Consider the following 13,678-nt stretch of genomic DNA (forward strand, 5'->3'; position numbering starts at 1 on the left):
ACTCCATAGCTGACAGAAATGCAAGACAACTCAGAATTTAGAAATTTAAAAGGCAAAGAACTACCAAATTCATTTCATGAGACACAATAAGTCTATTTTGGTTTAACAGATTTCATAGCAACTTCTGAAGAATCAGCAAGTCTCTATCTAGTACCTTTCAGGCAAGCAATGGAGACATCACCATTAGCTGAGGGAGCGCACCTTTCCTTCCACTGTTGCACTTGGGCTTCTCTGAGGTAATTTGGTAAAACACCAAATCATACAAAGTATCTCTGGTGATTTCCAAGTGGAAATGATCAGAGTTTAGGAAATCTTTCTAACAGTACCAGACCGAAGACACCGATACCAGAAAGCATTTCACACTGGGGACTACTGTTACCAGGATGAACTCCACAATGTTATTACAGTGAAGTGGGTTTTTAAGAGGTCTGAGCATCTGCAGAGTTGTTACAGAACTAAACTAAAAGCTTTCAACTGTACATGTCTGAGCACACACTTTTTCATAGCTTGACATTTTTTGGTCCATCCAAACACTGCAAAGGGAATGCTGATCATTATAAACATGCCACTTGTACAGGCTGAAACTGCCAAATTCAGATTTTAGACCAGCAAGAAAATACACCAGTAGTAAATTAAACCCAGCATCCTAACATCTGATTTTGCAACTTCAGAATGTCCACATTTTCAACAATTAAGAAAAAAAATCAATATAAAGGTTAAGTTTGAACAAAGGAACAAGACATGAAAACTGGCTGCAACAAAAAGAGCAAATTCTATCCAATAATGGAAGTTTCAATATGCATAAACCCTTGAAATATATTTAACATCCAATTCCATAGACAAGACAAAATTTTTATTGAGGCAAATTGTGCTGGCATTTCAAATCTCAAACAAACCAAAAAACAATGGAGTGAAAGTAAAATTTACGATCAGCATATGACTGTACTTAACACCTTCTGTCAAACATTGCTCAAAATCCCTTTGCTCTTTCAGCTATTTTTGACAAGTTAATTAACACCCTCATAAATAAATCTGATCAATGAACCGATCTTCCACAGCTAGCATGGACACATGCTGTGTATCCCATTCATTGAGTTGTAAACATCAGAACTTCCTGCACACTTGCTTTACAACTCAATCTCTCTGCAGAACCCAGGACACTACTGATCTTATGGAAAAAATATAGCCCTTTACTGCAAGCATACACAAGAACTGTTCCGCACATGAGCATTTCATGTTCCTTTCTTCATATATCGGGACAGGAACTGGCTTCTGACAAAGTGGATCAGCTTGGTCTCTGTGAAGAACATAGTAACGATGGTTGCGGCAAAGCACAGAGCACCCATGCTGATGTGAATCAGTCTTGGCATCCAACCCTTATCGCAGCAGAAGAACACCTACAACAGAGGAAACAAGCAATTGCAGGAAAAACTAGTCAGCACAAGGTAGATTTACTGTCGCAGTAAAAAATAAGATCCAACACTTCTCTTGACCATGCTAACATCAACCATGAAGCTGAGCACGGTTTTGCCGCATGTGCTGATCCTCCAATAAATCGCTTTTAGCAGACATAGTATTTGCTTTCTTAAGGACTTTCTGTCAGCAAAAATTGAGCATTCAGAAGCTACCTGGTAAATGGGGACATTAGCTATTACCTGGCCTGCAGAAATATGTTAATTTAGATATTAGGAAAACTCTCCTAGTGCTGTCACAAAAGGCTGTCACTTTGCAGCAACGCATTGGGCTATTTTCTAGGAAAACTGGAATCTCCCATTCCAAAATACAAAGCTCTCCTTTCTAGGGCAGAATGGTCACATTTTTTGTACACTGCAATGCTACCATATCCCTAATAATTAGTCTGTGCAATTACCATCTTTGACTGAATGTGATAAATATGCTCTTTGCAATTATTCTGTTCTTGTTTTGCTTGCTTTCCCTCTCCTGCTTTGTTATTACAGAATGTTTAGTAACAGTTTGTGCTACTGCAAAACTTCAATTATTAAGAACTAAGGATATAGATTTATCTACAGAAAGCAGAAATGTTACATTTTATTGTACTTGTCATATATACCTTCTACAGGTGGCAGAGAGAACTTCGTATCAAAAGTAAAATGTCTTAATATTGTATCTTGCCTTGCCTGTAATAAAATCTTCCAGTCTATCCTCATAAGCTAATGGTATTCCTCTGCTAATGGTATTTCTCTGCCTGGGGTCACAAAGCCCATTCAACATGAATTTTCACAGCGAAAGCAAAATTCAAGAAAGATGCTTACCTCTGAGAAACCAGTGATCGCTCCACTTATGATGTAAATGAACACCAAAAATGGGGAGGGAAGCAAGCCCATCAGAGGTCTGTAAGTGCTTTCTTTGAAGTAATCATAGATATAGTGGATGCTGTGAGCTATTCGGATACCCATGTTAAAGCAGTTGGCAAGAATAAAGCCCACACTGCCATGCCAGTGAGTCAAGAAATAAGAGATACACAGAAATGTGAAAGACAACGCCAGCATAACAAAATTGTACCTGGGAAGAGGGGGAAAAGAACCAGCTTATGAATGTGTACAGTTACAATATTGATTTATGAACTTTATCTTTGAAGAAATACCACAATTTATTTTCTAAAACAAGGAACTGAAATTCTCTTCCCATTTTCTAATGGAAGAAGATAAATTTGAGAACCAAGATGTTAATTAAAAAATTCACTGAAAGAATGGAAAATACATCAAACACATTAAATAAAGAAGTGTACTATGTGAAGGAAATTCTGGTTTACTAATCAGCTGTGTACTCATTTCATAAAGTTGAATTTAGTAGCAGTGATTAGTCACGTAAAAACTTGTGCACTTTTGCTATTTTATTTCAGAAGAAAATTCATGTTCAACAAGAACATTTTATGTAGTTTCTGCTCCAAACAGTGGCTCTGAAACAAGTTCACAATTCAAAAAGGCCACAAAAGCAGCACTGCTAAGTCTAAAGAGATACTACTTAAGACTGTGGAAAGCAGACCTCACTGAAAGTAATTTGAAAAGCCTTGTAAGGGGCAGCCACTCCATAAGCAATAAACGCTTTATGGAAAGCACTGGGAAGGCCACCAGGCTCCAAAGTCAATAATCAGGATGAAGAGAATAAGGAAATAATCTGGGCTTGAAGGGTTCCAAGGAGATTTTCTAGTTCAACCTCCTACTGAAAGCAGATAAACAATTCAGACCCTCAACTGAGATAATTCAGAAGACTACCTGATACACAGGACCTGTATATGAACTTCTAACAGCTGCAAAATTTTGATGAGTTTTAACTGATGGTCTGCCCTAAAAACTGTAACTTCAAGCATGTATCTACGGAAAACAAGACTTTTAAATTGCTTTCCCAGTTAGTGATGTACCAAAAGCTAATTTAAAAATCTCTACTCCTTCATTTCTGACCTTTTTACCCAAGCATTTATACTGTTGCTAAAGCTTCTACATCTAAGTCTATGCAGGTAGCTAACTGGTTTTCAGTGGAGCAGAGTATTTTTATGCTGGTTTCAAATGCACCAATCTCTCTGTAAATTCAGTACAAATACATTTTTAAGATTGATGTTTATCAACAAATACAAGCATGTAAAAACCTCAAGTAGTGCATGCTTGGTTGCCTATCTGTTGCGCCTGGCTCTGGAGACAAGGAACATAGCTTGAAGCTTCAACACTGTCACTTCCTAAAGTGACTGCAAAAATTTGCTCTTTGGAAACAAAGCACTTCCAAGCACATAACCCCCTAGAACTGCTGTTTACATACTGAACTCCAAGCAGATTAATTACAAGAACATTCTGGGGACACTATTTCCTACCTGTCCACCTCTTCTTTACACATCAAAGCAAATGTAAAACATTCTGTTACTCCATTGACAGCAAGAAATAGGACATACAATGAGTAACATCGAAGGAGATTTGGACCTAAGAAACACATTAGAATAATAAGTAAATACTACTTCTTTTATAAAACCACATTGTTTTTATACTCACTGATACTAAGAGATAAAAGCTGTAATGTCATCACTGAAAATGGAAATGTGAATTCATTTCAACAAGTTTCCTGTCTGTGTATTTTGACAAGACAAAAAAAAAACAAATAAGACATCAAACACCCAAGAATAGCAGTTATTACAGTGAAAGAAAAGATATCCATCAAAAAAAGGATTTTATTAAGAGGGATTTCCAAATTTAAAAATATTTATCATAACCCAAATCTTGCACTATACAGAAATTTGTGGAAATTCATCCCAGTCATCCTGAGCTAATAAAAGCAATACAAAGTGTACTTTGAACATAACAGTATGAAAAACAGAAAAGCTGTTCAATACATTCAGAATTGTGTTAGATGGAAAAAGTTCTTCATATTTTTATGGGGCAAAACTATTTTATGCATGATTTAAAAATCACCCATGCAAACCTTCAACTTTTCTTGTACTTCAGAAATTCTAACACTGGGGAAAGAAAACCCATGCTTTTTAACAGGTTAGTGTGCATCCATGAATACTCTCTTTCATGGCAGCAATGTAGTTCGTATTACTAAGACTCCTCCCATTTCAGTTTTAAAGAACAACTGCCCAAACTGTGAATACTCTGGTTCCAATTTGTTGTATGGGTTTCTGGGGGGTCTGTCATTGTTGGTTTAAACAGCTGGGAGTCAGCAATTTTATATCATGGAGCAGTTAAATAATCCTTTGAAATGTTCTTTTACAACAGTGTGAAACTGCAGGAAGGTAGAGCCCCAAACCTGATCCTACTTATTTGGAGCTCCTCAGTATATTTTAGTTTAATGTGACTACAAAATAAATGTGGAGTTCTGGATTCAAAGAAGCCAAGTCACTAATTTCACCAGGAGTTTTACAGACAAAAAAATTGTATTGACTCAAGAAATCATAATAGCTGCAGTTTCTAAAAGTGCAGTGCTCTTCTGCCAGCTCTATAAATCCTTACCGGTTCCAGAACTGAGCACTGAGCCTCCATAAAGATCCAGAGCCAGCTGAGAATAGGCATACCCGAAAACTGTGATGGTAAGGCCAGTCAGAAGTACAAGTTTTAACAGTGATTCTAATACATTTGCAGCCATAGCAACATCATCCTGAAAAAAAATTGTCATCCATTACATGGATCAGAATGAACATCACCAGTTACTTTCACACAGATGATCTACTTCACAGGAAAAATTAAAAACAAACCAAACCCAAACAGTCTGCATTGTATATAAAGGTGTGAAACCTACACTTTGTTACTGAATTATCCATACATGTAGCCTCAACTGTATTTATTACTCCATTCTAGGTTTTACAGGTTACATATTTACACAAATATTAGCCTTTAACATGCATGTTCAAGGAAACAGAACTTGCAGATGCTTAACAGTTAGTAAATGGCAAAGAGCAGCACAGCACCTGCCCAAGGTCTGAGTCAGCAGAGGGTCAGATTTTCACTGCCACACGAGACTACAGGATTTGCCACACCAGAACAAGTAACTTGTCACTACTACTACATCATTACAAGCATCCTTGTAGTTCTTGTAATTTCACTACATAGAAGAGAAACTCATCATAATTTTGCCAGTTATACATATCTGGTGCACTATGTATAAAAAATACATATATGTAACACTTTTCTTAGCCCACCAATGCCCTGTAGCATGGAATTTGTTTTAGCTGCATGCTGATGTGCAAGAAACAAGATTCCTGCAAAAACCTGTCATAGCATCAGACAAAAGCCCAGGCTGACCTTCAAGGCTGATGAAGAATGTCACACCTAAAGCATACACAAAAAATATTCTGTGGAACAAAGCTCTTGATCATTTAACCATTGATACCCCACATACAATTCAAAAGCTCAAGAAAAAGACAATTATTTTCTTTCCAAAACTGCACTCTCTGGAAGCATTACTGTTTAATACTGAACAGCTACTTATGTTTTCAAGTAAATATATTCAGACAGCATTTACTTAATAGAAATAGCCTGCTTTCATGGTTTAAAATAATTGCCTAAGCATATCTGGAAACACAGGGTACAATAGGGTTTATATCACACCCTTTGGAGCAGCTGATGTTAACATCATTGGTAGTACAAGGCAGTACTATGCCACTGCATACCTTAATTTCCATTTCATTACCATTTTACCTATTTTCTTGGGTTTTTGGTCCAGCCTCACTCAACAGTTTTGTCCTCCACTTCAACATTTCAATTTTAACAGCCTTTATACTCAAATTTAAACATAAGTTCTATCAGTCACATTTCTGTGATGTAACTTACCAATAACAAAAATCGAGCACTTAACACGTAACTAATATGAAATTAAACATACCTTCTTCTGATCCTTTACATTCTTCCCTCTTTCTAGCACTTTGGCAAAAAAGACATAAAAACTCTCCTCAATAGGCAAAAAGATAAACCTGGCCACCAGTGAACCAAGATTATTCACGATATCATATACACCTTTCAAAAAAACAAAAAAAAAAACATAGCAGCAATCTGTGATATTTTCAGACACATTTTAATTCCAAGTCTTTAACAGCAACATGAATTCTAATTTACCATTTCCACAGAACAAAGAGAAAACGAATGGAATTTTGCACAACAGTAAAACAGTGTTCCCTAAAAATTCTGTCACAGCAACCACAGCTCAAAATTACAAGGTTTGCTCAGAGATGGCAAAGCTGGGACAAAAGCATCAACCACAGAAATGTCAATCTAGTAATAGCACCAAGTCACATTTAAAATTCTTACTCTAGAGGAAGTTAAAAGATCCTGATGAATTTTACTGAATGAGAGCAGAAACGCAAGGATTTACTGATACAGGAGAAGAGAAAGACATCTAGTTTTAGGGTGAGGTTCTTCCATTTTTACTTTCACTCCAGTGGAAGAGCAAGCCTGCATGACATTTTCCCAGCACTTCCATCCTCAGCAGAACGTCACTACAAACCTGCTAAGGCATCTACGTGTGTGTGTATACACACACAATCCAGAGCATACAAAAGCATACAATCAGGCATATGGGTAAGTGCTTCACATATTCACAGAAAAATAATAGCATATGATTCTGGCTGATTTCTGCAGGACTTGGACCAAAGCTCCTCAACATTCTGAGAGCCCAGGCACTTCATACGCATTGCTCTTTTAAAGACCCTTCAAGTAAGAGGCAGCTCAATTGCTCTGCAGGTGAGGAGAATCAGAAGCAGCCCCAGTTACTGGTGGCAAGCACATCTACTCAGTATTTACAAGGGAACATACTACTGCCAGCAACTGAAAGTAATTTGAACTAGCCAAGCAACTTCTAACTGTGGGCCAGCAACTACAGCCTATTTTACTTCCCCAAGCTGCAAAGACCCGAGCTGTCACCAAATCAGTCATTTGAATGGCTACTGCCATACATTACTCTGTAGCCACACTGATTTCCTTTACAGAGCATAATTCAGTTTTGAGAGGCAATGCATTCTTGCTGTAACAGCTAACACAGATTCAAATGGAAGACAGAAAACAGCAGGAAAACAGATTCACAAAAACCAAAGACAGACAACTATAACACAATCAGATACTAATGAAGTTGGGGGGCGGTGATGGTGGATTATTTGTTTTCGTTGGTGGTGTTTTCAGGGAGTTTTGAGGTTGGTTTTTCTTTTGGGGTTTATTGGTTTTCTCTTGTTTTGGTTTTTTTTTTTTTAAGAAACAAGATACACGGTATCACACATCCAGTTGGAAAGTTCTGTTCCAAAATAAAAATACAGTTTAAATCCAGGATCTTAAATTCTTTTCTATGTCTGGATCAATCATCCTCTGACATGTATCTCAACATCACAAAGGCTTTGAAATTGTCCCAGATTTTCAAGTTATCTTCAAATACTTTCAATCATTTTCAGAACCACCTGAAGAGCAGGGACTAAGAAAGCTATGTCACTATTTCACAATACCATGACACTTACCCTGATCTCCAAAATTCAACACATTCAAAAAAGTCATCACATATCGTTCACCTGTAAGTTCAAAACAAAAAACTTAAATACTGGGAAACATTTAGGGGCTTGTTCTAGCACTTCCAATAGTAAGTATTCAAGACACTAAATCCAACAAGACAGCACCTAGTTCCGAAAATCCTCAAGAACATCATTCAGGTTGGTAACATCGGGCAACCTCTGAAAGTTACATGCCCACTCCCACTGCTCCCCCCCGCCAACTTTCTCAAGCTTTATATCACTTTGGTAAATACTGTTCACCAGCCCTTCTCCATCACAAGTATATATCAAGCCTCACCCTCTGTCAAAATCTGTTTCAAGAAGGACTGTTTGAAGAAACTCCAAGTCAACCGTGCTTCCTTCCAGTTAACAAAGGTCTGCAAAAAAAGTACTGAAATGAAACAGGTATTGAAATGAAAAAGTACCGAAACATGATTGAAATTAGAGTGAAACAGGAAACAGAAAGCCAGTACAACAGTGTAGGCTAACTCTGACTATACTGAGGAGGAAAATCCACAATGTCAGTTACTAACAATTGATCTAAGATATTGCTAAATTCAAGCACCAACATCACTCTGATTCACAAACACTCTGTCCCTTGCTGGAACTCACTGTTCTGCAGATAAACTACTCAAACATGTTTTCTAAAGAAAATACTAAGCAAAGTTAAGAGACAGGAAAAAAAAAACAAACCCACATGCATGCCAATACAACTTTCACCTTCATTGTACTTATCTATTGTTTATTGCTCTTCAAACTGTCCCTACAAGTCCTGCAACCAACAAGCACTTCTCTTTCTAATCTGTAAATCTTTTTCAAATGTCATCTTCCTCACTGCACCTTTTCATTCTTTTGCCTCGTTTTCTTTTCAGAGATAATCCGAGTATCTGTAGGATGCAGCGTAACACCATGGGTTTTTTATGGAAAAGTCAACATACCAAACCCCATGTTAAACTGATACTGTTTTCCACCCTGCCTCTGATCCAGTGCGATACCTGATTCTCCCACACACTGATCGGTTTTTACCTCCACTTAATGGTTTGTGCAAAGCTACTAAATGAGAAGTCAGCCACAGGCCCATAAGCACAAAGAGGTGAAGTTTTCTAACTTTTCCTGACAAGGATTTTGCTAACACAAACTACAAACAGAATTATGTTTTGGTTTGGTTCTTTTTTCCTTAATCAGTCTTATCTTCTACAGTGCAGGGATATCCCCCAAATCACTCAACTCCCCTATCTCCAACTAATTTTCAAAGCTCTCTCAAGACAGACTTCAAACTGTGCAACCTACCTCATCTTCCACCAAACTGGGCAATAAAGCTTTCATTCTAGCAACTGGAAATGACTTCTTTGTTGCTTCAGGAGATCCCAAAAACATCACAAAATAAATAACGTAGCACAGTACCAGCACACTGGTATACAAAAGCTGGAAAGAAAGGGAAGGAGAGAAAAAAGAGTAATATAAACTTAACTTACAAATGTAGAATTGCAGGCTAGAATTACATACTGAGAGTTCTGAATTCAGTGAGAAAAAAAATGTATTAAGTAGTCCTTATTCCTGTCAACATCAAATTACATATAGACTTAAATTTAACTCTTCTCGAGAATATTATTGATCTTTGGTTTTTTTTCTTAATTTATACGTTATAATAGTCCTTTAATAACTTTCATGTTCTATTCAGGATTTTGAGAATTATTATTTAAAGTCCAATACAAAGCAATTATCCACTCAGTCAAAAATCAAGTTGACAGAGTAGCTACTATCTACATCTCTTACTTCATAGACTCAGAGCATCTTTTAGGTCAGAAATGACCTTGAAGATTATTGAGTCCAACCATTAACTCAACACTGAGAAAGAAAACACAGGAAACTTACCTGAGCCAAGGAAAAAATGTAGAGGCCCCACTGAGGATAAAGAACTACTAAAATAACTGTCAAAATGCATTTTGACACTACTGAAAGGCTTTCAGCAACTACCTTTAAGAAAGAAAAGAGAAGGGTTATTTTCTGCCAACTTAACCACACACACAAACTTACATTACATTAGCTTCACACACAGAAATTATGCAGGAATACGTAGGAAGACTTTCAAAGTCAGCACCACTTTGTCAGTTTCTGCTGAGTCTACCATCTAAGATTGCAATTCCTGTGTAAATTTTCTTTTCTTGCATTTCACAATTCCTCTATTGCACTTTCCCAGTCCTTTGCATGGGACATAAGGTAGAAAATTTTGCTCGAGACAAACATGTTCTCAATTGTATTTCACAATTTCACATCAACAAACAACTGAAATATGAAATCATGGAAGATGCATGACTCTCCCTCCGATTAAAACTCGTAATTAAGTATTTCTAAATAAATCAACTTCCTTGCTTTAACAGCTACAAATTTATACCTGTTACAACTATGTTATACAGTAGTAAACAGTATGCACAAGGTTTATTTTTTTTCATATGCTCAAATACACGAAGATCTAGCTCAGCAATCCCTTCTTTTCAATACAGAAAGATAATTACACACACACACACACGTATACCCCATGTACTTTACTAACCTTAAGTCTCACAAACAAATGAGCTTGTGCTAAAACCCAGAATGGCTCTCCCAGAAGTTCAATAATTGCAGAAAGACCAAATGCTACTACACCAGCCTGATAATGAGGAACCACAGAAGGATCAGGTACTTCGAGCAAGTGTAGCCAGACTAAGCCCAAGCAAACAGACCAAAAAACACCAAGAGGGACTCTAAAAAGTTAACATAAAAACAAATCAATACAAATGTTACTTCAGCAGGAAAAAAATAAAAATTAAATAGTCATACATGGCCATCATTTTTTTAAAAGGCCCAGAGGAATAATTTCTATTGTTACTATACCAAGAACACCTTCTTTTCCTGTGTCACGAACATCTTTAAGGCACTGTTTGCAAGAAACAGAAAATACTTTTCTGACTTGTCTATTTTCTACTCAAGAACCTAACATAAGGTCACCTATCTGCACTTTTCACTTCCTAAGACCAAACAATTCTGATCCCTTATCGGCCTGCAAAACACTATTTTTGTGGTCTGTGGTTACCAGGGGTTTGGCAGACAAGCTCTCTTGGATCTTGCTGTAACACATAAAGGTGCCACCATTCCAACTGCTTGTCCCACTCTTCCAGAAATCATTGGTTCTCTACAAAGTGACAGCAGCATGATAACAAAATGCATGCCTGCATCCCAGGAATGCAAGTCCACCATGATCGACTGTAGCTCAGAGCCACTTCCACTAGTGAGTGTAGCTGAAAAGCCAAGCTAGGCACAGGAGTGCACGCATGCATCAGCTTCTGTTGACACTGCTTCAGGAAGCTTTGTTGACAAAGCTTCTGGCAGAGCACAGAACATTTTACATCATTGAGGGAGAATCTACTTGAGCCTCCTATTATCAGATCCCTGAAGCATTTGACGTCAAGTTCCTAAGAGGTATTTCAGATCCTTCAGGAAAGTTAAATCTCCATTTTAAGTTATGCTTCTCTACAAGGAAAAGTTTAAAAAGGTGCACACAGGCATTGTTAACTCCACCATGTAATACCCACCCGAAAGGCTGTCAAACGTCAAGAAACTGATTATAACACAACTGAGAGAACAGATCCAACACACTGAAAATAATCAGTATTAAACCATCTGAAAGCAACACTGATGTTGCCCTGCCATTAAACTGTATCAGTGCTCAACGGTATCTCCAGGGTAAGTGACAGAACAGCTCCTGATAACAGCTTGGGTGATGCACCTTCCCATGTGCTCCAAAAGGAGATTAAGTACATAAATGCTAAATCAAGAGACTTAACCAGCTTCCTACATCAGTCCTGAAACATGACTGAGGCTACTGCATGCTCAATGCTAAAGTAATTACCTCAGTAAATAAATACTTGCTCTCGATTTTGTGAGCTTTCAGACAAGAACTAAATTCCAAAGTAGCAAATTTTTAAAGGTATCTCACGTCAGCCACAACAGGTTAGTTGTTTTGGTCCAGTTTCTCTTTGCACTTCCACTCAGACAGGCTCTGCGAAACGCCTCCCTTGCCAGGAAGACAACCGTTGAATACAGCAAAGTGAGCCTAATGGAGGGGAGAGAGAAAAACAAGGAGAGAAAACGATTCCTTTACACACTACTTCTGACATCCTCCACGCAGTAACATCACTCAGTGTTTACAGAGGCCTGCCTGACAGACAAAAGTAACGGATGTGCAAGAGAACATGGTGACATGAAATAAATTATCACCATACCATAAAAAAATGAGGGAAAGTAGTTACGCCGCTTTTCCTCAGCAAGTTAATGATTTAACATGGAAAACAAGCCAGCAGTACCTCTGTTTGAGGTGAAAAAAGAAGTCGGGAGGCAGTCAACGACCAAACACTGCAGAACACCCAACAGTAAATTAAACAGCGCTATGCAAATCATTATAAGCCAACCCTGCCCAGGCGGCCCTATACAAACGCTGTCCGAGAGCCCTCCCTCGCTGCCTGGGAAGCCGCCCGGTGCGGTGGCCATGGGGGGACCCAGGCCCCCCCTCACCTCACGTTGACCACACCGATCAGCTCTCTGGAGAGGTAGCGCAGAGTGAAGGCGTTGAGGGCGAACGTGACCGCCCGGAACAGCACCTGTGGAAAAAGCCACACGGGAAACACCTGAGGGCAGAGCGGGGCTGAAGCGGCGGCCGCCCCCGCGTACCCACCAGCAGGAGGAGGAGGAGGAGGAAGAAGAGGAGGAAGAAGAAGAGGAAGAAGAAGAGGAAGGTGCCCCCGGTCCCGCCCGCACCTGCAGCAGCGCGCTGGAGGACGCCAGCCGCGTGGCCTGCCCCAGCACCTCCTGCGCGCCCATCGGCCCCGCCCGCATCAAATGGCGACGCCGTCGCGCCGCGAACGCGTCAGCGCGGCCGGGACCGCCCCAACTGCGAGCGGAAAACGGGCACCGGGCGGGGAATTGGTGCTCACGCGGCTGCTCCCGCGGGAGCGCGCCCGCTGCAGTAACGCTTCCGGCACGAACGGTTCGCTTACGAACAAGCGGCCGCGCCGGGCTGCTCAGGTGCTAAACCCAGTGTTGAGCGCCAGCTTTCTGCCCCGCACGCAGGTGCTGTGCTGAAACCATCCGAGATCTGCACACCGGCTGATGAGAAGTGACACCGTATTCATGGCATTTCCTGACAAACGCTATTTTACGGAGATTCTTAAAAAAGAATGTCCATGCACGTTCCACTAATTCCTTCCTAAACCGAGGACAAGCCCACCAGTCTTAGAATCACAGCATAGTTACGGTTGGAACGGACCTTAAGATCACGCAGTTCCAAGCCCCCTGCCATGTGCAGGGACAATTGAAGCCCAGTTCAGCCCAGTCCAGGCCCATTTAGACAAGTTTGTTATCAACGAGTGAGCCAATCTCGTTTTAAAACATTATAAATTTATAAATTTATTAAATCGAGCAGGCGATAGCAGATAAAAAAAGGCACTGGGTGCGCCAGAAAGCCCCTGCTCCGCCCAAGACACACCTAGTTCAGACCACTCCAGCCCAGTTTAGCAGGATTCAGCCCAGTACAGCCCAGTTTAGCCCTTCCCAGACCAACCCAGCCAAGTTTGGGCTAAACTCAGCTGGAGTGGGCTGACCTGCGCCAAAGTGGGTTAAACTGGGCAAAAGTGGGCTAAACTGGGCTAAACAGTGCTGAAAACTGCGCTG

At 39.6% G+C, this 13,678-nt stretch overlaps 2 protein-coding genes across 2 annotated transcripts in view; one reads left to right on the forward strand and one right to left on the reverse strand.

Annotated features, from left to right (window-relative positions):
* The window catches only part of PRKCD (protein kinase C delta), a 186,337-nt gene that overhangs the window by 40,355 nt on the left and 132,304 nt on the right, over positions 1–13,678 (forward strand). The gene's annotated exons all lie outside the window — the stretch shown is intronic.
* RFT1 (RFT1 homolog) lies at positions 1,168–12,878 on the reverse strand. The gene is made up of 13 exons (XM_061357290.1): positions 12,767–12,878; positions 12,524–12,609; positions 11,949–12,065; positions 10,523–10,716; positions 9,848–9,945; positions 9,263–9,397; positions 8,271–8,349; positions 7,943–7,993; positions 6,328–6,458; positions 4,959–5,103; positions 3,827–3,932; positions 2,274–2,523; positions 1,168–1,397 (listed from the first exon to the last, which is right to left on the reverse strand). The coding sequence occupies exons 1-13, from the start codon at positions 12,842–12,844 to the stop codon at positions 1,233–1,235; spliced, it is 1,635 nt and encodes a 544-aa protein (XP_061213274.1). The 5' UTR covers positions 12,845–12,878; the 3' UTR covers positions 1,168–1,232.

Source organism: Neopsephotus bourkii, unplaced genomic scaffold (genome assembly GCF_033783945.1).
Source record: "Neopsephotus bourkii isolate Nb327-2 ecotype Australia unplaced genomic scaffold, CSIRO-AGI_Nbou_v1 NB_887, whole genome shotgun sequence".
Classification (NCBI taxonomy): domain Eukaryota; kingdom Metazoa; phylum Chordata; class Aves; order Psittaciformes; family Psittacidae; genus Neopsephotus; species Neopsephotus bourkii.

Coding starts and splice junctions, on each gene's coding strand:
- RFT1 (XM_061357290.1), bottom strand. CDS start 12,844: ATGCGGGCGGGGCCGATGGGCGCGCAGGAGGTGCTGGGGCAGGCCACG. Junction 5,104..6,327: donor ATGTAAAGGATCAGAAGAAG/GTATGTTTAATT, acceptor ATTTTTTTTCAG/GATGATGTTGCTATGGCTGC. Junction 3,933..4,958: donor AGTGCTCAGTTCTGGAACCG/GTAAGGATTTAT, acceptor TGTGTTTCTTAG/GTCCAAATCTCCTTCGATGT.